Genomic DNA, 23,526 nt, shown 5'->3' with positions numbered 1-23,526 from the left:
TTATGAGATACGGAATTTCAAAAAGGGTGCCATTTGATCCTCTTGAAACTCCAGTGCATTGCAGGAACCTTTGGGGAAGCTGACCCAGTCAGGACACCTTATTCCATCCACTGACAGGGGTGTTGACATGATACCACTGCATTCATCACACTGGGACACATTACAAGGGAAAGGACCCTTCAAAATCTGAAAACACTTTCTGTACTTAGCTCGGTTGTATTCCATCGATTCCTCTTGGATGGTCAGCTTTCATCCGCAATCAAACCAAACTCTTGAAAAGCTAATCCAATGTTTGAGCAATTCAAATCATTTGAGGGTTACCTGTCACTATCATGAAGCTGGAAAGGAAATAGCAAGTAGCTCTTCCTGCAAGGATCAGAAGTCTTTTCACACCAGACATTTAGGAACCCTTGAGGTTTTTTTAAAAACAAGCAAACAACAACAACATAGCCTTCCAATAAAAAATATTATTTCTCTCAATGAAGTTGAGCTGGCTTCTAGTTGCTTTTTACTAGCTCTGAACAAGACGGATTAATTCACTAAATATTCCTCTTGGCTTAAGCTTTGTGACATCACAATGCTCAAAGTTCTACATCGCCCAGCTTCCAAGAACAAAGGCAGCCCCCAGAGGGCCACCAGCCATGGAACACACGCTAGCTGGCTGAATACGTATGTCGACCATGTGACCAAAGTTATCCTAACAGCTGCCTATAGCATCATGGACGATGCTGCCGTCATTAAAAAGAGAGGCTACATCATGGGAGGAAATTTAGGAGAAGGGTCTTACGCGAAGGTGAGATCTGCGTTCTCTGAACACTTGAAATTTGACGTAGCGGTAAAAATCATCGACCGGAAAAAAGCACCTCTTGACTTTCTGGAGAGGTTTCTTCCGAGGGAAATTGAAATCTTGGCCAAAGTGAACCACCGGTCGATCATCAAAACGTATGAGATCTTTGAGACGTCCGACGGCAAAGTTTACATTGTGATGGAGCTCGGAGTCCAAGGAGATCTGCTGGAGTTCATCAAGACCAAAGGAGCGATGCCCGAAGACATCGCCCGCAAGATGTTCCGCCAGTTATGTGCTGCCATTAAGTATTGCCATGATGCTGACATCGTCCACCGGGACTTGAAATGCGAAAACCTTCTTCTGGACAAAGATTACCACATCAAGCTCTCGGACTTTGGCTTCTCCAAACGCTTGTCTCGCGACGATGACGGCAAAATTATCTACAGCAAAACCTTCTGCGGTTCCGCCGCTTATGCAGCTCCAGAAGTGTTGCAAGGCATCCCCTACGACCCCAAGATTTACGATATGTGGAGTCTAGGGATCATCCTGTACATCATGGTCTGCGGTTCCATGCCTTACGATGACTCCAACATTCGGAAAATGCTGAAGATGCAGAAGGAACACAGAGTGCATTTCCCCAAGTCGAAGAACCTAACCATGGAATGCAAAGACCTTATCTATCGCATGCTTCAACCTGACGTGGCCCGGAGGCTGCGCATCGAAGAGGTTTTGAGCCATGTATGGATGCAGCCACCGAAAGCCAGGGCATTGTCGCTCATTTCCATCTCAAAAAACGGAGAGTGCTCCCGGACTGCGGGTGAGCAAAAGACAGAACCAAGGACAGAGGGGGAACTGAACCACAAAGCAGAGTCCAAATCAGTAACGCCCACCCGCTTGGAAGCGGTGGAAGAAGTCGAGGAAATGGCTGAAACGGGAAAACAGGAAGGCATTGACGAGATCATAGCCCAGTTTGAAACCAACCTCCAACACCAACTGGACTGAAGGATGCCCATCAATTTGAGCAGTAGGTGGTCTGAGTAACCCAACGGACAAAGGTTTGGGCCACGTAGTGGGGTAGCGGTTAGATAAGACATGGAGAAAACTATTGGAAAAGGAGAGACTAAAATGGAAAACTATTGGAAAAGGAGAGAGACTAAAATGGAAAAGAAAGGGCTTTCTTTATAAACACTTTTTAAAAGCAAGTCTATTAAATATTTCCTAAATTGATAAAAAAAATGCTGTAATTGTCAGCAGGCTATGGTGACCCCCCACCACCACCATAGACTCAACGTAGAGATGGTGGTGTATTAAACCAAGGATGGGGCAGAAGGTAGTTTGCTAGATGTTTTGAATTTCAACTCCCAGAAGCTCCTGGTAGCATGGCCAATGGGGTCAAAATAGCCAAAATCTCCAGCTATTTTGAAGTCCAAAATAGCTGGAGATCTACCTTCTGCCCACCTGTTTGAAGTCACCTTGGAATTCCAACTTTAGGTGCCTTTGAAAACAGGCCTAAAATCTTAACGTAAAGGGGGAGGCCTCGTTACGGAGAGGGAGGCAGCTGCTAAGAGAATCTCGAAGTCCTCCCTGGAAGCCCTTTGATGAGCCAAAGGGGCCTTACTTGATTCATCCCTAGGCAATCAGAGGGTAGAGACATCTCTGCAGGCTGCCTCCATCCACCCCACCCAAAATTGAGATATCAATGGGCAACCACAGCTTCTCAAAGTGGTTGGCTTCCTTAAATATGACTCCCACTGTTGAGCTGTCAACCAGAAAGAGGCCTTGTTGGCCCTGTCCCCAAACTGGGATCGTGGCTGCCTGCTGATTGGGTTTAGATGCAGGAAGTTTCGTTTGTTGTCAGTTTCATCCTACCCAAGTGCATCTAACCCAAGTGCTGAATTCTCAAAGGATGATGCACACTGCAGGAGTCAAAAAACCTGTTGCCCTCCAGTGCTCGTTGAATTCTAATTCCCATCAGCCCCAACGGTCCCCATCCTTGCTCTATGGTATACAATACACGCACACCAGCTTTGTGCCATCCAGATGTGTTGGATTAGTTCCCACCATCCCCAGCCAGCATAGCCAACGGCTGGGGTTGATGGGAGCTATAGTCCCAACACATCTAGTGGGCATCAGGTTGGGGAAGGGTGTTGTGTTCAAGAATGCCAAGAGTTGCCATCTCATCTCATGTTTTAGAATGACGGGCAGCCCCTTTGAACCAGATCCTGTTCACACAGCAGAACCGCCAGCCATTTGCCATTGCTGCTTCCTAGAAAAGACTTAGCCAAAGGTTCTTGGCTGCGTATTGGTTCATTTCCCCCACCGCCCAGCTCAGAGACGATTTGAGTTTTCCTGATCCCCAGTAATACCCAGGAAAGTTGGCTTTGCAATACATTACCTGTTCAAGTTACGCTTTTCCCACCAAGGTCTCCAGGAGGACAAACTTGACAGGCGGGGAGGGGGGGAGTCAATCCAAATGCAGAATCAGTGCGGGGACTCCTGACTGACTCACAGATTTGGGTTGGGTTGTTTTGCATTCCCAACACATCTAGTGGGCAGCAGGTTGGGGAAGGGTGTTGTGTTCAAGAATGCCAAGAGTTGCCATCTCATCTCATGTTTTGGAATGACGGGCGGCCCCTTTGAACCAGATCCTGTTCACACAGCAGTAAACCGCCCAGAGAGCTTCGGCTGGGGGGCGGTATATAAATGTAATAAAATAAATAAATAATAAATATTCCTCTGGGGCAGCTCTTGAGGTAAGAACATGCTCACATGCCATTGGAACCTTCCCTAGCCTGGTAGCCTGCAGATGTGTCGGCCTACAACACCCATCATTCACAGCCAGCCCGCTGGCTGGAATGGTGGGAAACTTAGTCTAACACATCGGGAAAGCACCAGCTTGGGGAAAGGCTGGCTTTCCGGAAATGCTGTTCCACTAATGGACCTCCAATAGTTGTCATTTGAAGAGTTGCCCATGAATGAATCAACACGCTTAAGAGGAGAAGGGCTTGGAAGTGATATATTACCTGCCCTGTTCCCTGAAAAAAACACATAACTGACAGATCAGAGATGCCTTCACCTTACTGTCTCTTACTGTTGACTATGACAATACATGATGGTAACTCATCGCTTTGCCTGTGTTTTATTTCATAGAATCATAGAATAGTAGAGTTGGAAGGGGCCTATAAGGCCATTGAGTCCAACCCCCTGCTCAATGAAGGAATCCACCCTAAAGCATACCTCACAGATGGTTGTCCAGCTGCCTCTTGAAGGCCTCTAGTGTGGGAGAGCCCACAACCTCCCTAGGTAACTGGTTCCGTTGTCGTACTGCTCTAACAGTCGGGAAGTTTTTCCTGACGTCCAGCCGAAATCTGGCTTCCTTTAACTTGAGCCCGTTATTCCATGTCCTGTACTCTGGGAGGATCAAGAAGAGATCCTGGCCCTCCTCTGTGTGACAACCTTTTAAGTATTTGAAGAGTGCTATCGTGTCTCCCCTCCATCTTCTCTTCTCCAGGCTAAACAGGCCCAGTTCTTTCAGTCTCTCTTCATAGGGCTTTGTTTCCAGACCCCTGATCAACCTGGTTGCCCTCCTCTGAACACGCTCCAGCTTGTCTGCCCCGAGAACCAAGGCTTATTCGCGCAACAAAGATTGATGGTGGCTCGGCTATACGTTACCCTGAGTTACAAACCCTTCCGTCAGAAAGTCATGGGGTCCCACTGGCCACAGCCAAATCAGGACATGTGCTCACAGTCATCCGTGACCTCTACCTCCCTCTCCAAGCCTGAATCATTCCCACACCCACTCACTGATCAGATCACATGAGACACCAAAAAGAGATGGAGGTACCAGGGGAAAAATCACACGCAGCAAAATGTTATCTCTATTCTGTGTAGGTAGAAAGCTGTATTGTGCATTTGGGTCACAAGCATGCTTCCTTTTTTGTTACAGATTTATCCTAAGAGACTCCATTTCATCTTCACCTCACTCTTTTCATCCCCACCCCACCCCCGCAGAGACTCTCAACATTTGGTGGGCACTCAGCCTGTTTGTTTTTTGAGAAGTGCCGTCATAGGCTTTTCCCCACTCTCTCTATAAAGATTTTTTCTAGTTCTGCAAAACTGACTGCTGCAAAACCCATCCGGCCTCCCACTTTGTATACCATTTGCCAGAAAGAGAACCGTCAAACCATCAGCGGTCAGGGGAAAGTGGAGTGGGGAACTCCAGGTGGGCCGAACGTGGCTCTTAAGCCGGGGGTTTAGGCCTGGACTAAACCATGACTTAGTCTGGATCCAACACATATTATATAGTTTTACGATGATGTTGCATGCCACTCCGGATACTTTTAGTAGAGTGGGATATTCATAATGAAGCCCACATTCCCCAGCTTTCAGGGGAGATCACACATCTCATCCCTAGCCAGGCTTTCTGTATGCCTGCCACTAAAAAGGACGGAAGGCATCACCTGGAAACTAGCTCTCACATATTCCTCAGAACTCCCCCTCCGGCAATGTCTGAGCCATAGGCACAGCTGCCAATTCAAATTTCTGCCAGGCTTTTATTCAAAGATTGGGTGCCTTCAATAAATAAAAACATCTGCACAGGCAGAATTAGATGTACCCAAATGCAACCAATACTGGTCCCCCACCTGCTTTGTAAAAACCAAATATCCAAAAGCAATTCGAAGAGTTCATGCTGCATATGCTATTTTGGATGTAGTCTTCTTCCTTGCGTACCGGGTGCAACTGGTACAGAGGATCACAAGAGGAGGGGGGGTTGCTGGGGAAAGACATGGTCTTCTCCTGTTCTTCCCTGTTGCTTGTTAAGTGCTGGAGCAAGGCAGGATTACGGGGCAGAAAGAGTCCCAAATCCAGGCGGCCCCCTCTTCCTGCTGCTTGCCAATGCCAAAGCGTCACCAGCAGCACCTGCATTATCCTGCTCCGCAGGGCCCTGCGAGAGCGAAAGCGTTCCTCAGAAGAAGTCAGAAGCTTTGCGTCTTTTAGGCAGCTGCAGCAGATTGTCCGTGATTGAGGCAGGATCCTGAGTCACTGATGTCTGGGAGAGCGTACTGGGAGTCGGGGTGATGGTGGGCGTCTGCGGCCCACCTGCCGGCGTCTTGTAGCCAGGTGTCCCCAGGTGTGCAGGGGACGGGGTGTAGCTGGCTCTGAGCGCTTTGTCAGTGAATTTGCTGGCAGTCCTGTTGACTAAGCGCTGCATGGCTGGAGACATGGCTGGGCTTAGTCCCTTGGGAGTCAGGCTGAAAGGAAAGATAAAGCATTTCTTAATTTTGGTAAAGGGTTTCGGATGAGCCAGTTGCTAGAGCCTGTGGGAGACTAGGTACTGTGAGTGTTCATTTCAGATGTTGAAGATCGTGTTGGACTGGGAGTCGGGAGATCCGGGTTCTAGTTCCCCACTCAACCATGGAAACTCACTGGGTGATTTTGGGCCAGTCACAGACTCTCAGCCCAACCCACCTCACAGGGTTGTTGTTGTGAGGATGAAAAGGAGAGGAGGAGGATTATCCTTGGAGGAAAAAAGGTGGGATATAGTGTAATAAATAAATAAATAAATTTAAAATACCCTACATGTAGGGTTGAACTAATCAGTTTATTCCTGGCCCAGGTCAGTTTCACACGTGTTCGTTTATAAATCCGTTCCATCCTGTTTTCGCATTAATCTGTGCCTTAAAAAAAAAAAACCTCCATGAACATTCATATTTAAATATGTATTTTGGAACACATTCTGAATGTGTTTTCTCTCAAAAACACACATTCAGAAATGTATTTTACCCTAAAAAATGAATTTTTGTAGTGGATACAAACCAGATTTGTAAACCACAGTTGTTGTTGTTGTCGTTTTAAAACCCTGGTTAACATGAACTACGATTTGCTGGGTTCAGATGACAAGGCAAGCAAGCAGTGATTAATCAAAAGTGAAAACTCTGAAACTCCTCCTTGCAGCTGTGATGGGGGGGGGGGGTGTCAGGAGTACCAGGCTCATTCATGTCTCACTAAACCATAGTTCAACATGACGTCTGAACGCAGCCAATATAAGGCAGCTTCACATGCTCATGTGCTGTCTGTTCTGTGCAAAATAAAATAGAATCTGCACTTTGGGCACAGAATAGGTACCCCAAAGGTGCATGAAGTTTGCATTCTTCCACAGCCTGGGCAGAAGAAAAAAGGAAGAAAAACAGACAACCACAACACTTTCGCTTCAAAAAATCTATTACCAAAATTCAGGTCAACCAGAATGGCACCTCTTCCCATTTTCGCAAGGGATCCTCCGATATCTTCCTTCTCGACCGGCAACCAAGCTCAAAATGTCTCACCTGGCCAGGTTCTCTGTGACCCTTCTTAGCGCTTCCTGCTTCTTGGCTCGGTTTTTAGCAGCTGCCTCGTTGGCCATCTTCAGCCCTAGCCTTTCTCTCCGTCCCGGCTCCAGGATCTGTGAAAACAGCAGCCAACCTGGTTGTCAACACCAGTCAATTTCACATCTCCTTCGATACATTTCGGTTGTCCCCCTTGCGCTTTCTGCTATGAAGGACGCTGGATGAGATTGGATGGAAGGGATGATATCCATCTTACCAAACAGTGCTGGCTGGCTTGAACAACGGAAGTTTGGAGGATGGGCACAGCACTGCCAAGAGCTGGCAAGGAAACTTAGCCTGCCTGCAGAGACCTCGCTGTGTGGCGAATGTGATGAAGTCCTGAGGAACAGGTCTTCAATCAAGTTGCAGGAGAGGATTTGCAAACGATTCCTGCCTTTCACCCTTTGGTTTGCGAAGACCGTAAGAAATCATTCCAGGGCATATGGTTTCCAAACAGCCACTCACCCTCAGATGTGCAGAGCTTTTGCTGAACTAACCAGAGGGGAGGTGTCTGGCTATACTCTGGTCGGAACGGCTTTGTATTTATCTCTCTGGCCAGGATGTGGATCTCACACCTTACGTGCTGTTTTGTCTTCTTGGAACCAAAGGGGAACTTAATTTCATAGATCATCTCCCAGTGCATGAGTAACTCACCTCGGGCTATCACAGTGGAACTCCTGTCTGATGACTAACCTTTCGTTAGTCACATGGCAACCCTGGTCACTATGGCTGCAAGGAAGGTACACAGATGCTTTGTAAAGAATAAGTGTCTAGCGTAACTTGCTTCTTTTGTAATGTTCTCTGTTCGACTGTGATTTTATTGGGATGGGCTACAGCCAAATAAAAATAAGCTACTACCCCCATGAAAGCCATTAAACATTTCCAGGACAACACTGTAGCTCTAGAACAGGGACAGACAACACCATCAAATTCAGCAGCAGCAAAAATGGATAGCAGAAAACCCAGGCATTTAGCAGTATGGGACGCTAAAATGGTCAAATAGTCTAGAACGCGCATTCCAAACTGTTCAATTGTACAGCAACCTTCCCCAATATGATGGCCTACAGATTTCGGTGGACACCAACTGCCATCAGCCCAAGCCAGCTATGGCCAATAGTCAATGCTGATGGGAGTTGTAGTCCCAAACCCTGGAGGGACCCAGACTGGGCTGGAAGGTTGAACTTGGGAGGAGGGAGACTTGGCTTCGGATCCCAGCTGGGCGACAAAGCTCAAATGCAGAAAATCCCTGAGCTGACTCGGAGGGCAAGAAATTGAAATGCCCTGTTTGTTTCACTTACGACGTTTCTATAGCCATAGCTCTCTGGGTGGTTCAAAAAATTATAACCTGCATTTGAGCCTGCTCCTGAGAGCCGCTTCATTCCTGGGGTTGACTGCAAAAGGCATGGAAAGTGCAACAGGGGGAGAGTTGCATCTCTAAGCACATGGCAGGCATTTCTGGAAAGCTGGAATAGCCACAGCCGATGGGGGCTTTCCCGCTGCGTGCCTTTAAAACTTTGGGGATGCAGATTCCCTCCTCACCTTTTATCCATCTACTGCACCCAACGCAGGTGTAGCATGATAACAGGGAGAGCGTTCTACACCTTTGGGGTTAGATGCTGCAGCAGGGAGGTGATGGGATTTAAACAGTTTTTAAAAATGGCCCCATTCAGCAGACACCTTAAACCACAGCTTAAACCACGGTGATTAAGCCAGAAAGATGGGCTGTGTTCAGAAGACACCTTAAACCACGGACTTAGCCATGGTGAATAAGGCAAAAAGACTTATTCACCGTGGTTAAAGTTATGGTTTAAGGTGTCTGCTGAACACAGCCTGGCTTTCTGGCTTAACCACCATGGTTAAAGCTATGGTTTAAGGTGTCTTCTGAACAGGGCCACTATCTAAGAGTTTAACATCTAGCACGCAGATGCCCAATCTACACCTTGTAAAAAAACCCACGCATTTATCACAGAGCGAATGCCTGAACTAAGTGCTTGCTTTGGAGCAAGAGGTAATGCCTCCCTTTTGGCAGCTGCTAACGCGTTTAGGTTGTTTATATCAAGCGGCCCAGTCAGTTCTGGGCTTTGATCCAGCTCGGGCTGGGCAAACAGAGCAGTAAACAGGCAACTCCCTAGACCAAGCACGCTACTTTTCAGCCGGTCAAAGGTGAGAGGGTTACAAACATCACTGTGCAGCCAGCAACACGGCCCCCTTTGCATCCCTTACGATGCCACGAATCCCAATTTCATCACCTGGTTCTTTGAATTACCTTGAAGGCCGGACCAGGAGTCCTGTCCACGTACGGGGAGTCTGAGCCTTCCAACCGCAAGGGGGTGCTTTCTATCTCGCCCCATGTCATAAGAGGCGAGTCGTTCACACCTACGAAGAGAGGGTTTTTTTGCAAATCAGTCTGTATGAAATAAGCAGGGAGCAGGCTCTGCGTTTAAGCACTGCCATGCGGAGAGCTTGTACGGTGTAGCGATTAGCGTGTTGGACTGGGACTTGGGAGACCTGGGTTCTAGACGCCACTCGGCCTTGAAGCTCACTGGGTGACTTTGAGGCAATTACACCAGCCACTGACGCTCAGCCTAACCTACCTCACAGGGTTGTTGCAAAACTCAAATGGGAGGACCTTGCAAGAGGGAAAAAGGCGGCATATATATGTAATAAATAAAGAATAGTGCTTGAATTGTGTGTGTGTGTAAATGAAATCCGAAATCCTTACACACACACACACCATAACTCCTCCTAACTTTAGCCAAATCATAGAATTGGAAGGGATGTTAGAGGCCACCTAGTCCACCCTCCTGCTCACGGAAGGATCTGCAATGCAGGACACAGAGACAGCATCCCTGATGAATGGCTGTCCAACCTCCACCTAAACAAATACCTCCACTGCAAAGGAGAGACCACCGCCTCCCGAGGTACCCCGTCCCATCGCACAGCAGCTCTTTCCATCAGGACGTTTCCCCTAATGTTTACCACACGCACCCTGATGTAGCCTTCTGAAGGCAGTTGTGATATCCTGGTGTGATGGCATGGGATGCTGCAAGCTTGATGGAGCTAAGCGGGTCTAGGCCTGGTCAGTTTCTGGAAGGGCGACTACCAGGGAACCCCAAGTACATTGATTCCTGCATTGAGCAGGGGGTTGGACTATTCTATGATGATTCTATGAAGGGGCCAGCGGAAAGGGAACGGGGGGCTTGGCTCCCTCTACCTGCCCCCCAGAACGCCAGCATAGCTGCAACGTCCCAGGTGCTCAAAGCAACAGGGAAGGTTACAGCAAAGCTGCTTGAATGAATGTCAACAAACAACAGTTCAGTGGGACAAAAGCAGAAGCTCCTAATAGCCAAGAACTGGAAAAAATAGAAAACCAATTGCTATTAAAGAATGGTTTGCTGAAGTGTGGAAAATTGCACAATTAATGAAAATTTGTGAAGTAGTGAGGTTAAGAGAGGGCAGACAACAGATCCCTAAATGTATAGAGGAATGGAAACTTTTCACTGATTATTGGGAAAAATAATTACGATAGAGAAATTAATATATATTCTTGTTTTACTATATAATAAAACATCACTTGGGAGATATGTGATATTCTGATCTTATGTATTATCTAATCTATTTAGTTCAGTTTACATTTAATTTATTTTGGGATGTTTTGTGTAGTGTTATGAAAATTCTATTCACTGGATACAAAATTTACTTAATTTATTCTTAGATATTAATAGGTGTTGTTACGCTGGGTGCTTTTTTGTTGAATAGCTGGAATAATTGACAGTGTATAACGAATATGTTGTATGGCAGTACGTTGTATTTTTTTGTTGTTGAAATAAATAAAGCATTAAAACCTGGGGGGGAAATGAGAAGCTCTTTCTCTCAAGTATCCTGGTTGTGCTTTTGATACTGTATTTTCTATTTGTGTTTTTAGACTGTTGTTTTATTATGTTTTTTAGTTTTTGTGAACCACCCAGAGAGCTTTGGCTATTGGGCGGTATAAAAATGTAATAAATAAATAAATAAGTACACCCACATCATAGCATACGATTCACTAGCTAAATAATTATTCCATAAGCCCTCTTTCAGTGTCCGTCCCTACCACTTCCTTGTAGTATTACTGTAAATTTGATTTCCCAATTAACGATTTTCTCATCTTGTGCGTACATCCAGGGCTCAGCATTTACCCAACTCTGCCTTTCTGAACCACAAACAAATCTGTTTTTCTTACAACAGAATGTGCATTTTTTTTTTCTTCTTACCAGGAGCAGGAGAGGGTGTGGCCACGAATCCATATCCATTAACCTTTGGAGATTCCTGAGGGATGAGCTCCTTCCCATCAGGGCCTACTTTACCCTGCTTGTACTAGAATAAACAGAGAAAGAAGACCGCTTAGCAACGATCGCTTACAGCGCACGTTAAAAACTCAGCTTAGCATTTCACAATCATTTTAAAACAGGTTTTCAGTCTTTTGATGCCTCTAAACAATACCCCAAACAGCCTACCATTTTAAAAAACCAAAACAAAACACCAATAACTACTCAGTTGAAAAGACTTCAGAGGCAGAACTGATTTGCCTGGGCCTCTGTTTCCTGTTTAAAGGGTATTTAACAGCGTGTAAAATTAAAGGCGCAATCTTGCACATGTTTAGACAGGAAAATGACCTACAAGTCCCAGCATTCCCCAACCAGCATGGGAGTTGTAGGACATTTTCCTGTCTAAACATGCATAGGGCTGCACCCTAAATTATTTCATTTTTTCCTGAGCCCATCATTTTATATTTGTATGGTTCGTTTTCAGCCGTTTGTAAACGTGAGAGCGCATGACTTTTTAAATTTTAAAAAATAGATACAGAGAATGCTACGTCAGCCCCGGTGGTCTTTACTCCCCCACCTGAGCATTGAGGGCTGCAGCCTGCTGGAGCTGGGATTTGCTCACAGCTTGGCTGAACGGGTCCTTCAGGAAGCGGGTGTTTCGGTGGACAACTTCTCGTGGCTTTTTAAACACATCCTCCTCGTCGGGAACGCCTGGAAAAGGAAAAAAGTTATCAGAGAGGAGCCTCGATAGTCAAAAGAAGTTAGACAAAAATAGTTAGAGCATGAATATTCTTTCAGCCCCACTTTCATCCTCCATCTGATCTCCCAGCCCCTTTCCCCCTTAATGCTAGAATTCAGGGAAACCCAAAGAAACCAACTGGCAGGAAATACAGGACAAGCCCCAGCCTGGCACCCTCCAATTGAGTTGGATTACAACTCCCATCATCCCTAACCAACAGAGAAGTACATGCTAGCCCGGCTTCCCAGAAGAAAATCAAAAGAAGCATCCAAGCATAGTGACTTGGTTTGCATGTAACGGCAATTCTTGGATTGTTTAACCCAGGAATTGTTATCTCGCGGGAGCAAGCAGGCTTCTTTCAGTATGCTTGTCGCTTACGCTTTCAATTAACATCATCCTATTTCTGGGTTATCATGATGTCCAAACTCGGAAACTCTGGGTTGTCCGGGGGTTAAACAACCCAGAGTTAATCCAACAAAAAACCCTAAACAACCCAGAGTTTCTGGGTTTGGACATCATGACAACAACCTAGGAACAATACGTTAATTGAAAGTGGAAGTGACAAGCTCATAGGAGGTAGCACACTTGTTTGCTGCTGCACGACCCCAACAACCCATGAGTTGTTGTTACATGTGTACTGGTGTAGCATTAACCAAGGAGCAGCAAATGCCAATTACACAAACTCAAAATATCTCAGAAGGTACTGTAAGATGAACACACACACATGGCAGGGGCTGTCCTGTGTGTGTTCTTAGTGTATTTAGTCCATCTGGGTGTCTCCAGTTGCTGGAGATTCTTGCAACACCACTAGCCTCACCTGGTGGATAGTACATAAGGGAATTCTTAGCCTTATATTCCCACGTCTCCACCCCAGCTTTGCCACTAGTCAGGGCCTGTTGTTCTTCTGCCGACGGAAGCGCCAGCTGCTCCTGATGTCGCTGAAACAGAATTTAAGAACCATCTTCAGTTCTAGGCAGATGCAAGCAAAGGTACAGAAAATAAACATGCAAGTTAAACAGACTTGCAATTTACTTGAGAGTACACAGTCATTTTCCTTTTGGGGGTTACAGAGAATGCACATCCGTAACACAATTATGTACGACTTATATTTATATCCCCCTTTGTTCAATAGAAATCAAGGAGATGTACATAAGGTGCACAGCAGTTACATCTAGGGCAGGAGTGGTCAGAAGGTAGAACTCCAGATGTTTTCGACTTCAACTCCCAGTATTCTTGACCAATGGCTATACTGGCAGGAGCTTCTGGGAGTTGGAAGTCCAAAACGTCTGGAGTTCTGCTTTATGCCCACCCCTGGTATACCCATTTATGCCCATCCCAGGCAGTCTCCTATCCAGGCATTAACCGTGACCAGGCCCAGACCTGTTTAGCTTCCGGAAAGTCACTGCATATGCTTCCGGGCATAGTTCACAGATTATTTATTTACTGCATTTCTATATTGTTGAATAGCTGAAGCTCTCCGGGTGGTTCACAAAAATCAAAACCATCAAGTGCAATTCGATGTATAAAACAAACCACAATATAAAAACACAACTGGGATAAAACTGAGCAGCAAGGCAGAAATTTATACAGACTTAAAATACAGATTTAAAACAGGAAAGTTAAAAGACTAAGACGGTAAACTGTTAAAGGTTTTACTTTTACTAAGATTAGCCTTTCGGAAGGGAATGCAATCCCAAAGCTGTTTCTTAAGGGAAAGAAGTTGGGGAAATAACTTTTCTCCTCTTTGACCAACAGAAGACAAACTTTCATCATGGAGCCATTTAGAGAAACAAGAAACACAAGCTCCTTTGCACACCTGGGCAAATTCCTCTTCAGCTTCGTAGAGCCACGAATGCCGAGCTTTCTCCTTCTCTTCAGCGGCTTCCATGATCTGCTCAAACGAAGCATTATCCTCGCTGGTGTGTTTTGCCAAGAAGCTGTCCAGGCTGGGCAGGACATCTTTACTCTCTTCTTCTTCTTCCGCTTCTCCCGAAGGAAAGATGGATCCAACTAAGGGCATACACAAAAAGACAACAACACACACTTCCAGCTTCAAGTCTTCAAAAGAATGGAGAATCCACCCTTTTGATCAAGGCTCTGGGACTCATACCATTAGCTTTTGTTACTGTCCTTGAGGCCCCCATGACATCTCCCCAGGTTTAGCCTACATGGGGCCTCAAGCCACTTGGACGCAGTTGTGGACTCAAAACAATTCTGGAAAGCCACTTTTTTATAAATAAAAAAATACATTTTTTAAAAAAACTGATATGCCCTCATGGCTCCAAGTTCAAAATTGAAAATGGGTAAAAGTTTTAAAAATATTGTCACTTCTCATTTATACCCCACCCCATCCTGAAGGCTCGCAGTGGGTAACAACGGACTGATTCAGATGTATCACCAAACTATGCTATGACACGATGAGGCTTCAAACACCCTCAGGCCTTACTTGTTCCCTCTTCCTCTTAAGAACATCAAAAGAGCCCTGATGGATCAGACCAGGGGTCCCTCCAGTCCAGCACTCTGTTCACAGTGGCCAACCAGCTGCCGACCAGGGACCCATAAAGCAGGACACGGGTGCAACAACACCCTCCCGCCCATGTTCCCCAGCAACTGGTGTACACAGGAATACTGCCTTTGATACTGGAGGTAGCACATAAACTTCAGGACCAGTAGCCATTGATAGCCTTCTTCTACAGGAATGTATCCAACCCCCTTTTAAAGCCATCCCAATTGGTGGCCATCACTACATCTTGTGGAAGGGAATTCCGTAGTTAAGTCCTTCCTTTTATCTGACCTGAATCTCCCTCCAATCAGCTTCATGGGATGACCCCAGGCTCTAGTATTATGGGAGAGGGAGAAAAATGTCCTCTATCATGTACACCTCTTGCATATACTTCCTTTCCCTTTACTTCCTTCTTTCCCATTTCATCCCAATTGACGCGGAGATCATGATTTCCAGATCTGGAAATCACAAATCAGGCCTTCATTTCACAATCCGTCCTTAACCTGGTTTGCAGGGCAAGTACATATCAGTATGTAAGTTCAGACGAAACAACAAACAATGGTTTGCCTCAAACCTGGAAAGGAAAGAGGGAGGGAATTGCTTCAAGTGAGGGGGGAGGAGAAGGGTGAGAGCACCAAGCCTGAGGCCCCTTAAAAGCTTGTGCTCCTAAGGCCAACCTATGGCTTGAAGCTAATGTCAGAGTCAGCCCACATGCACGTTACCGTGAGAGAAAACTGAACAAATAAAAATATAATCAGATCTTATGCTGCTTCTAAAAGTTGCTCAAATGGAGGGATTGGCATGTCTCCAATTCAAGACAATATGCTACAACTGAAAGTATTTCCTGTACAGGATGTTGCCATTCTGACCGCTAAGCCTGGACCATAAGGAAAGCTGAGCGAAGGAAGATAGATGCTTTTGAACTGTGGTGTTGGAGGAAAATTCTGAGAGTGCCTTGGACTGCAAGAAGATCCAACCAGTCCATACTCCAGGAAATAAAGCCAGACTGCTCACTTGAGGGAATGGTATTAAAGGCAAAACTGACGTACTTTGGCCACATAATGAGAAGACAGGACACCCTGGAGAAGAGGCTGATGCTAGGGAAAGTGGAAGGCAAAAGGAAGAGGGGCCGACCAAGGGCAAGATGGATGGATGATATTCTGGAGGTGACGGACTTGACCTTGGGGGAGCTGGGGGTGGCGACGGCTGACAGAAAGCTCTGGCATGGGCTGGTCCATGAAGTCACGAAGAGTCGGAAGCGACTGAACGAATAAACAACAAGTTTTTTAAAGGGATGACTTCCCTCCTTCCTATTCCCACATTGTTCTTGTTCTCTCCGCTTCCTAGTTACAAACTGGGGTGGCAGGAACAAGTTGCTTTGGTCAGTATTGCAGTTACAGGAGAAGAGTGTTGCAAAATAAGTGCAAACATGGCCAGCTGTAGTGGGATACCTGCCAAACATGTTATGATATATGAAATTATGGAAGTTCTGGATAACTATGATACAGGTTCAAGTTATTTCTGCTTTGGTCCTCCGGGCTGAATTCACGTTCAGCTTCCTCCCTGTGTAGACATCATGATTCATATGTTTGGATTGACCATGCCAAAAAAAAAAAAAGTAGCTATGAAGGCACTCTGAAGTAATGCTTTAAGGTCTCAGTCAGAGTTCTTTCCCAACCCAGCTTCCCAAAATCCTTTTAATCAGAAATACTAACTGCTAAACCTGGAACCTTTTGTGTGTACGCAGTGTACTCAATCCCCCAGCTATAGTTCCTCCCGTACGTTTCTCAACACCAAACAACTGAACACAAAATTAGCATTTCTCACCTTCTTCTTGGGTCTTCACGGTGAGCTTGGGTTTATTCAACGCGGAGGGGTCGCCAGGATGAACCTCGGGTGTTTCAAACGTTGCTGGAGTAACATCTGTTCAGAAGGGTTTTTTTTTTAAACAGGCTTACCAAGATAAGAAAACATTGTTCAGAGAGCTGGTGTGGTGTTGGACTTGGGCCCAGGTTCAAATCCCCACTGAGCAACCATGGGGAGGTCACCCTCCCTCAGGCTAATCTGCCACCTGCAGTTGTTGTGAGGATAGAAGTGGGTGGCGGTCATATATGCTGTCTTAAGCTCCTTGGAGAAAGAGCAAGATGCAATATATACACAATACAATGCAATATATAAATCAGAGTTGGGGAACATCTGGAAAGAGGGAAGGCCACACTGCCCTCCTCCCCAGAACCCACAGAGGGCACATCTCACCCCCAGTGCCAAAATTGCTGCAGTGGCAGCAGCAAAAACCCCAGTGATTCTGCAAGCAAATAAGGCATGCAGTGAGCATGCGGCTTGTTTGCAAGCAGAATTGCACCCTCAGAAAGCTTCATGCGCCAGGAACAGCATTAGAAGCAAGAACTGGCCTCTTAGATAAAAATTTCTCTAGCACGTATTATCTTCCAAGTCAGAAACACACCCCCACACACACACACACAAACACACAACTTCTTCAGAACTCTGCAATAAAACTCAATGCCAACGGCCTAAGCACCCAAAGAAATGCTTACATGGCGCAGGGGTGTCTTTCGAAGATCTGCCCAAAGAAGAGCCAAATTTGATGGCTATTTGCCTCATTTTCTCCAAGTCACCGCTTTCTTCAGCCTCCAGGTAGTCTTTCTGAGCACGCAGCTTCTCGACGTCGGGGAAAAAATCCCTTTGGATGATTTTCCCAAGACTCTGCAAGTCATAAATTTAACAATAACTGTTTCCGATACAACTTTTTATTTTTTTATTGGGGGGTGGGTGGGGGAGGAGAGATTTAAAGTAACAGGAAAATGTAACTTTATGGAATCTAAGAAAAGGGCTTAACTGCAGCCATTTCTTAACCCAGGTCTGTCAATCCTTCAAATTACTGCTTTATGTGCCACATCAGTGATGCATTATATCCTACAATAAGGGTGGGGATCCTGAAGCCTAAAGGTTAAATATGGCCCTCTTGGAGGCCCCAATCCAGCCCTTGCCCCTGGCCTCCTTCTCCTGACCACCAATCATTTGGTAGTTCCTCAACTTTTATGTAGTTTTTCTCCCCCTATTTGAAAATGTTGAAATGCTTCTTCCAAGGCTTAGTAACTGGCAGTAAGAGCTTTAAGTTACAATATGTTGGGGGGGGGGATGTCTTGGGCTTCACCCCTTTTTGCCTTCAATCCCACCACCACTAGACCGCAGTCCCTAAAATCTTCTCCAAAGTGGAACCCCACCCTTGGGGTTGAAAGGGGTTCCCCACTCCTGTTGTACAAGGTATTCAAACATCTTATTTGGTTCCCCAAAGACAGTTTTATCCAGAATGCTCTTGACCTAGCCTTCAATCTACATGAATCAAATTGATGTGTCATAAGAACCTAAGAAGAGCCATGCTGGATTCAGACCAAGGGTCCATCTAGTCCAGCACCCTGTTCACGCAGTGGCCAAACAGCTGTCGATCAGGGACCCACAAGCAGGACATGGTGCAACAGCACCTTCCCACCCATATTCCCCAGCAACTGGTGCACACAGGCTTCTTGCCTCGAATACTGGAGATAGCACACAACCATCAGGGCTAGTAGCCATTGATAGCCTTCTCCTCCAGGAATTTATCCAAACTCCTTTTAACGCCATCCCAATTAGTGGCCGTCACCACATCCTGTGGCAGCGAATTCCGTAATTTAACCATGCAATGTGTGAAGAAGTCCTTCCTTTTATTTGTCCTGGATCTCCCACCCATCAGCTTCATGGGATGTCCCCATGTTGTAGTATTATGAGAGAGGGAGAAAAATGTCTCCCTATCCACCTTCTCCACACCGTGCATCATTCTGCACACCTCTATCATGTCTCCCCTTAGCCTCTTTCTTTTCCAAGCTAAACAATCCCAGCTGCTGTAACCTTCCCTCATAGGGAAGATGCTCCAGCCCCTTGATCATTTTAGCTGCCCTTTTCTGCACCTCTTCTCCAGCTCTATAATATCCTTTTTTAGGTGTGGTGACCAGAACCGTACACAGTATTCTAAGTGTGGTCGCCCCATCGATTTGTATAAGGGCAGTATGATACTGGCAGTTTTATTCTCAATTCCTTTTCTTAGGATGCCTTACACGGAGTTTGCCTTCTTTACAGCTGCCACATACTAGGTTGACATCTTCATCGAACTATATTGCATTATATAAGAATACTGGAAGCTTCCCTATTTATTTGTCTAACCCAGTATAGCTGAGTCTCCCTAGCCGCAACTGTCCAGGGTCCTGGGCTGAGAAGGATCTTTCCCTGCACCCACTCCCTGATCCTGGCTGAACCTTGGATCTTCTGCATGCAAAGCACGTGCCCTGCCGTCCCTCCCTGAACACATCACAACAGTGTTCCTCAAACTTTAGGCATTTCAGAACTTACTCTATTATTTACTTATTTATTACATTTTTATACAGCCCAATAGCCGAAGCTCTCTGGGCAGTTCACTCTACCTTCCCATTCCCTACAATCTGTCCTGAAACAAAGACCATGCACATGGCATTGATAAAATATCATTCCCTATTACTATTATTATTATTAGCATTTATATAAAGCCCCATAGCCGAAGCTCCCTGGGCGGTTTACAAAGATTCCCTATCCACCCCACCCCCCTTGAGCTGAGAACGGCTTAATTGGGTTTCTTTTCTATGCTCTCAATTGTATCTTACAACAACCCTGTGAGGTAGACTCTCTGTGTGTGTAATTGCCTCAGTCATCCAATTACCACAGGATGTCGTGATGGCCACCATTCTGGATGGCTTTAAAAGGGGGTTGGATAAATTCCTGGAGGAGAAGGCTATCCAATGGTAGGGTGACCATATGAAAAGGAGGACAGGGCTCCTGTATCTTTAACAATTGTGATCAAGAGGGAATTTCAGCCAGTGCCATTTGTATGCAGGCAGCACCTGGTGAAATTCCCTCTTCATCACAACAGTTAAAGCTGCAGGAGCTATACTAGACTGACTAGATACAAAAGAGGGCAGGGCTCCTGCAGCTTTAAGTATTGTAATGAAGAGTGAATTTCACCAGGTGCTGCATGCATACAAATGACACCTGCCGAAATTCCCTCTTCATCACAACTGTTAAAGATACAGGAGCCCTGTCCTCCTTTTCATATGGTCAACCTAATCCATGGCTACTAGCCCTGATGGTTATGAGCTATCTCCAGGGTTCGAGGCAATAAGCCTGTGTGCACCAGTTGCTGGGGAACATGGGTGGGAAGGTGCTGTTGTACCATGTCCTGCTGGTTGGTCCCCTGGCCGATGTTTGGCCACTGTGTGAACAGAGTGGTGGACTACATGGACCCTGGGTCTGATCCAGCAGGGCTCTTCTTATGTTCTTATGAGAGAGCTGAGTGGGGGATTTGAACCCGGGTCTTCCCAGCCCCAACCACACCGCCACCATGCGGGGTCTCTGACTTGACCACGAACCCACCCCCGGGCCCGACCTTCCCTCTTCCACTCGCCTGGATGTAGCTGTCCTCGTCCAGGACCCTCTTGCGGGTTTTGGGAGCCTCCTGAGCCGCTTCCTTCACCACCGCCACAGCGCGGGCCTCGGCCTGGACAGGCACCAGCGCCCTGGCCGAGGCGGCAGAGCCTACCACGGGCCCGGGCTGCTCCATGTCCACCTAGGCCCAAGAAACCCCCCCGTCGCCCCTAGCAACGGGGCAGAGGGGCCTTCACCGCACGCAAGGCCTCGGCGACGGTAACGACGCACTTGCACTTCCGGAAATAACGTCGGCGGCGACAGGAAATCGATCGCTTGCTCTCTCAGCCGGAGGGGGGGAGGGGGCGCAAAGCCTGACGGGATTTGTAGTCCTAGCGTGGAATCAAGAAGCTACCGCCACCGAATCTTACGTCACGCAAACCTCGCCCGCCATAGAGTTAGATCAAAGTCAAATGCCCGATAAGTTCCGGTTATGTTTGGAACCCCCATGTGAGTGACAAGGAGTCGAGGTGTCTGTATAAACATGGATGTAGTGGAGGCTGGTGGCTCCGATTTTGGTGGGGCTGTAAATCCATCCCGGTTCCACTCAGAACAAGCCAGAACTCTAAAGGAACTAACCAAGGTGCTGAACCCTAACTAGGTTCAGTACCTTGGATAGCTTCTTCAGAGTTCTGGCTGAAACCCAGAGCGGTTTCACAGCCCCACTGACATCGGAGCCACCAGCCTCCTCCGTTGGTTGCTTGTAGGGGCGACAGAGTTGGAAGCAATTAAATTAGATCCTCCTGGACTACATTGCAGGGTTGTCGCAAACTAGTTGGCCATTTCCACCACCACAATCTCCCCACCCGGTTCGAAAACCTCCCTATTTTGTAATTCAACTCCCATCATTCCTGACCATTGGGCATGCTGGCAGAAGCTTCTGGGAGTTGAAGTCCAAAACATCTGGAGATCTACCTTCTGCTCATCCCTGCATTGCAGGGTTGTTGTGAGCCACTCTCACTCTTTTCGCATTTGTATTATGGATACAGCTGAGTGCATTGCAGGGTTCTCGTAAGCAGTTTTCTCGCTATATTCGATTTAGACCGGCATTGGACAGAACAGCTATCCAAATAAAGGATGCCATCAAGTGAGAATTAGTGAAGCAGGATTAGAAAGACAAGTGGTCTGACCGAATAGAAGGGAGCTTCTTGTGTTCCTAACACAAGGAGTTCCACTAGTTTCAGGTCTGTTTCCAGGCACAATTCCAAGTGCTGGTTATGACCTATAAAGCCCTTCATGGCTCGGGTCTAGGTTATCTGAAAGCCCATATCTTCCCTTATGAACCTGCCGGTGCCCTGAGTTCTTCATGGAGGCCCTTCTCTCAGTCCCACCACCGCCACAGGCATGCCTGGTGGGAATGCAAGAGGCCTTCTCGGTGGCTGCTCCAAGGCTCTGGAATGCCCTTTCCTAGGGAGGCTAGACTGGATCCCTCCTTGCTATATTTCTGGAGGCAGGCAAAACCATTTTTGTTCCAGCAGGCATTTGGGGAATAGTCTGGACCTGTTTTTATCCATTGGATTTTTGAAAATTATCATTTGTATTTTAAATGTTTCAAACGTTTTAATATTACAGCAGGTTTAATTCTATTTGTAACTTTTGTATATTTCTATTTATATGTTTCAATTGTATATGTTTTAATTTTCTAAAGCTTTATTGAGTCCCAGTATTGAGAAAAGATGGGATGCAAATAATAATAATAACAATAACAACAACTCTGCTACTCACAAAAAAATTAACACACAGCATTTCCCAAAGGAAAATAAGATTGAGAGGGGAGGAAGTGATTGGATACAGAAATAAGGGCTAATTAAAACAGTTGGTGGATTATTGCTTTGCTATTTATTTATTTTTTCATTACATTTATAAACTGTCCAATAACCAAAGATCTCTGGGATGTTCATGAAACAAAACTTAAAACCATACAACATAGAAACCTATTAAGACATCGCGTAAAAGCCTAAACAATTTTTTAACATTTTCGTCATTGTTTTTTCACAAAGCATGGCTCAAGTGGATTGATTCACTTGAGTGCAGGACACAGAATAATGGGCTCAAGTGACAGGAAGCCAGATTCCGACTGGACATCAGAAAAAAATTCCTGACTGTTAGAGCAATATGATGATGGAACCAATGGCCTAGAGAGGTTGTGGGCTCTCCCACAACAGAGGCCTTCAAGAGGCAACTGGACAGCCATCTGTCAGGGATGCTTGTAGGTGGATTTTTGCATTGAGCAGGGGGTTGGACTCGATGACCTCAAAGGCCCTTACAACTCTACTATTCTATGATTCTATGACTCCCAAGTGTATGTGTATAGGACAGCCCTACAGCTTGGGAACAGAGTTTAGCACCTTGGACAGATCCTTTGGAACCACCAGCCTCCCCTGGCTACATGCTATGTTCTTCACACTTTTTTTTTTAAAAAAGTGCTTAAATGGCCACTTTTATTTTGAAGAGAAAGGAGCTGCATCTCATGTAGCCCTACATTCCAGATTCCTGCTATCCCCTCATGCAATCCCCCCCCCCAAATGCTGTTTAATGCAAATAGCAGCCAGGGAGGACGGTGGGAGGTGATCAGCCTGAATTACATAATGCGTAGTTTGCACCCAAATCCAGAAGTCTTTCCAGATAGGGGACCTTGTGCAGCTGTTCTCTCTTTTCCTCTTTAACGTTTTGGGATTTTTTTTCTGGAGAGAAAAAAGGCAGATGATGATGTGGAATCAACATCTTATAAGCGGGAGATGACATTGTCTGGATTCTCACCCATCACATTAAAATTCAGCGACTGAAGCAAAGTGACTGCATGGTAAAAGCCTCACCTGGATGCAACCTAGATAGCTCAGGTCAAAGGTCTTCCAAGATCTGCCTTCAAGACCTTAGAACTGAGCTACTGTCCCCAGGCTCAAATTTGGTTCCCTAACATGACAGCTGCAAAGCTTGAGAGTTGAGATGTGTTTTGTTTTCAACCCGTTCAGTTCCATCCTTGGTCAGTTTCCCTGAATTGGCCAATAAGTGAGATAATGAAAATGCCATGAACAACAAACAGACCAGGAGGGACACAAGTGGAGAGATGGCTTTTCAGAGGAGAGAAACCTCAACAGTTGGGTGTTTCTGACACAAATAAGAAAAGCTCTTAGGTCTGGATGTTGAATTAGAGGTATTTAAAAGCTTTTGTTTTCATTGTACAGGTTGTGTTCCACCCGTCCCACAAAATATACATATAGGCCGACTTTGGACAGCCATCTCTGTTATTTTTCTCTAACGTTTATCATGTGATTTTACGCAGAAAGCAAAAGGCTGGTGGTTCTTGCTGCATTTAT

General features: G+C 46.1%; 2 protein-coding genes across 2 annotated transcripts; one reads left to right on the top strand and one right to left on the bottom strand.

Annotated features, from left to right (window-relative positions):
- The first annotated feature begins 718 nt into the window (after positions 1-718).
- On the top strand, positions 719-1,789 carry LOC134410809 (testis-specific serine/threonine-protein kinase 1-like). Its single transcript, XM_063144335.1, has one exon. The coding sequence runs from the start codon at positions 719-721 to the stop codon at positions 1,787-1,789; it is 1,071 nt and encodes a 356-aa protein (XP_063000405.1).
- A 3,531-nt stretch (positions 1,790-5,320) lies between these two features.
- ESS2 (ess-2 splicing factor homolog) lies at positions 5,321-20,439 on the bottom strand. The gene is made up of 10 exons (XM_063143974.1): positions 20,190-20,439; positions 17,257-17,425; positions 16,529-16,624; positions 14,015-14,208; positions 13,016-13,136; positions 12,037-12,170; positions 11,406-11,508; positions 9,419-9,528; positions 7,114-7,229; positions 5,321-6,039 (listed from the first exon to the last, which is right to left on the bottom strand). Exons 1-10 carry the CDS (start codon positions 20,343-20,345, stop codon positions 5,754-5,756), a joined length of 1,485 nt encoding a protein of 494 aa, XP_063000044.1. The 5' UTR covers positions 20,346-20,439; the 3' UTR covers positions 5,321-5,753.
- Between the last annotated feature and the right edge of the window lie 3,087 nt (positions 20,440-23,526).

The sequence above is a fragment of the Elgaria multicarinata genome, chromosome 18, assembly GCF_023053635.1.
Source record: "Elgaria multicarinata webbii isolate HBS135686 ecotype San Diego chromosome 18, rElgMul1.1.pri, whole genome shotgun sequence".
In the NCBI taxonomy this organism is placed as follows: domain Eukaryota; kingdom Metazoa; phylum Chordata; class Lepidosauria; order Squamata; family Anguidae; genus Elgaria; species Elgaria multicarinata.
This window is presented reverse-complemented; position numbering and strand designations above follow the sequence as displayed.

What these genes read in the sequence shown, in the direction of transcription:
- LOC134410809 (XM_063144335.1), top strand. Translation starts at nt 719, where the DNA reads ATGGACGATGCTGCCGTCATTAAAAAGAGAGGCTACATCATGGGAGGA.
- ESS2 (XM_063143974.1), bottom strand. Translation starts at nt 20,345, where the DNA reads ATGGAGCAGCCCGGGCCCGTGGTAGGCTCTGCCGCCTCGGCCAGGGCG. An exon ending in CTCCTGGTCCGGCCTTCAAG is followed by an intron (nt 7,230 to 9,418) that starts GTAATTCAAAGA and finishes CTGTTTTCACAG; the next exon opens with ATCCTGGAGCCGGGACGGAG. An exon ending in GTCACAGAGAACCTGGCCAG is followed by an intron (nt 6,040 to 7,113) that starts GTGAGACATTTT and finishes CTTTCCTTTCAG; the next exon opens with CCTGACTCCCAAGGGACTAA.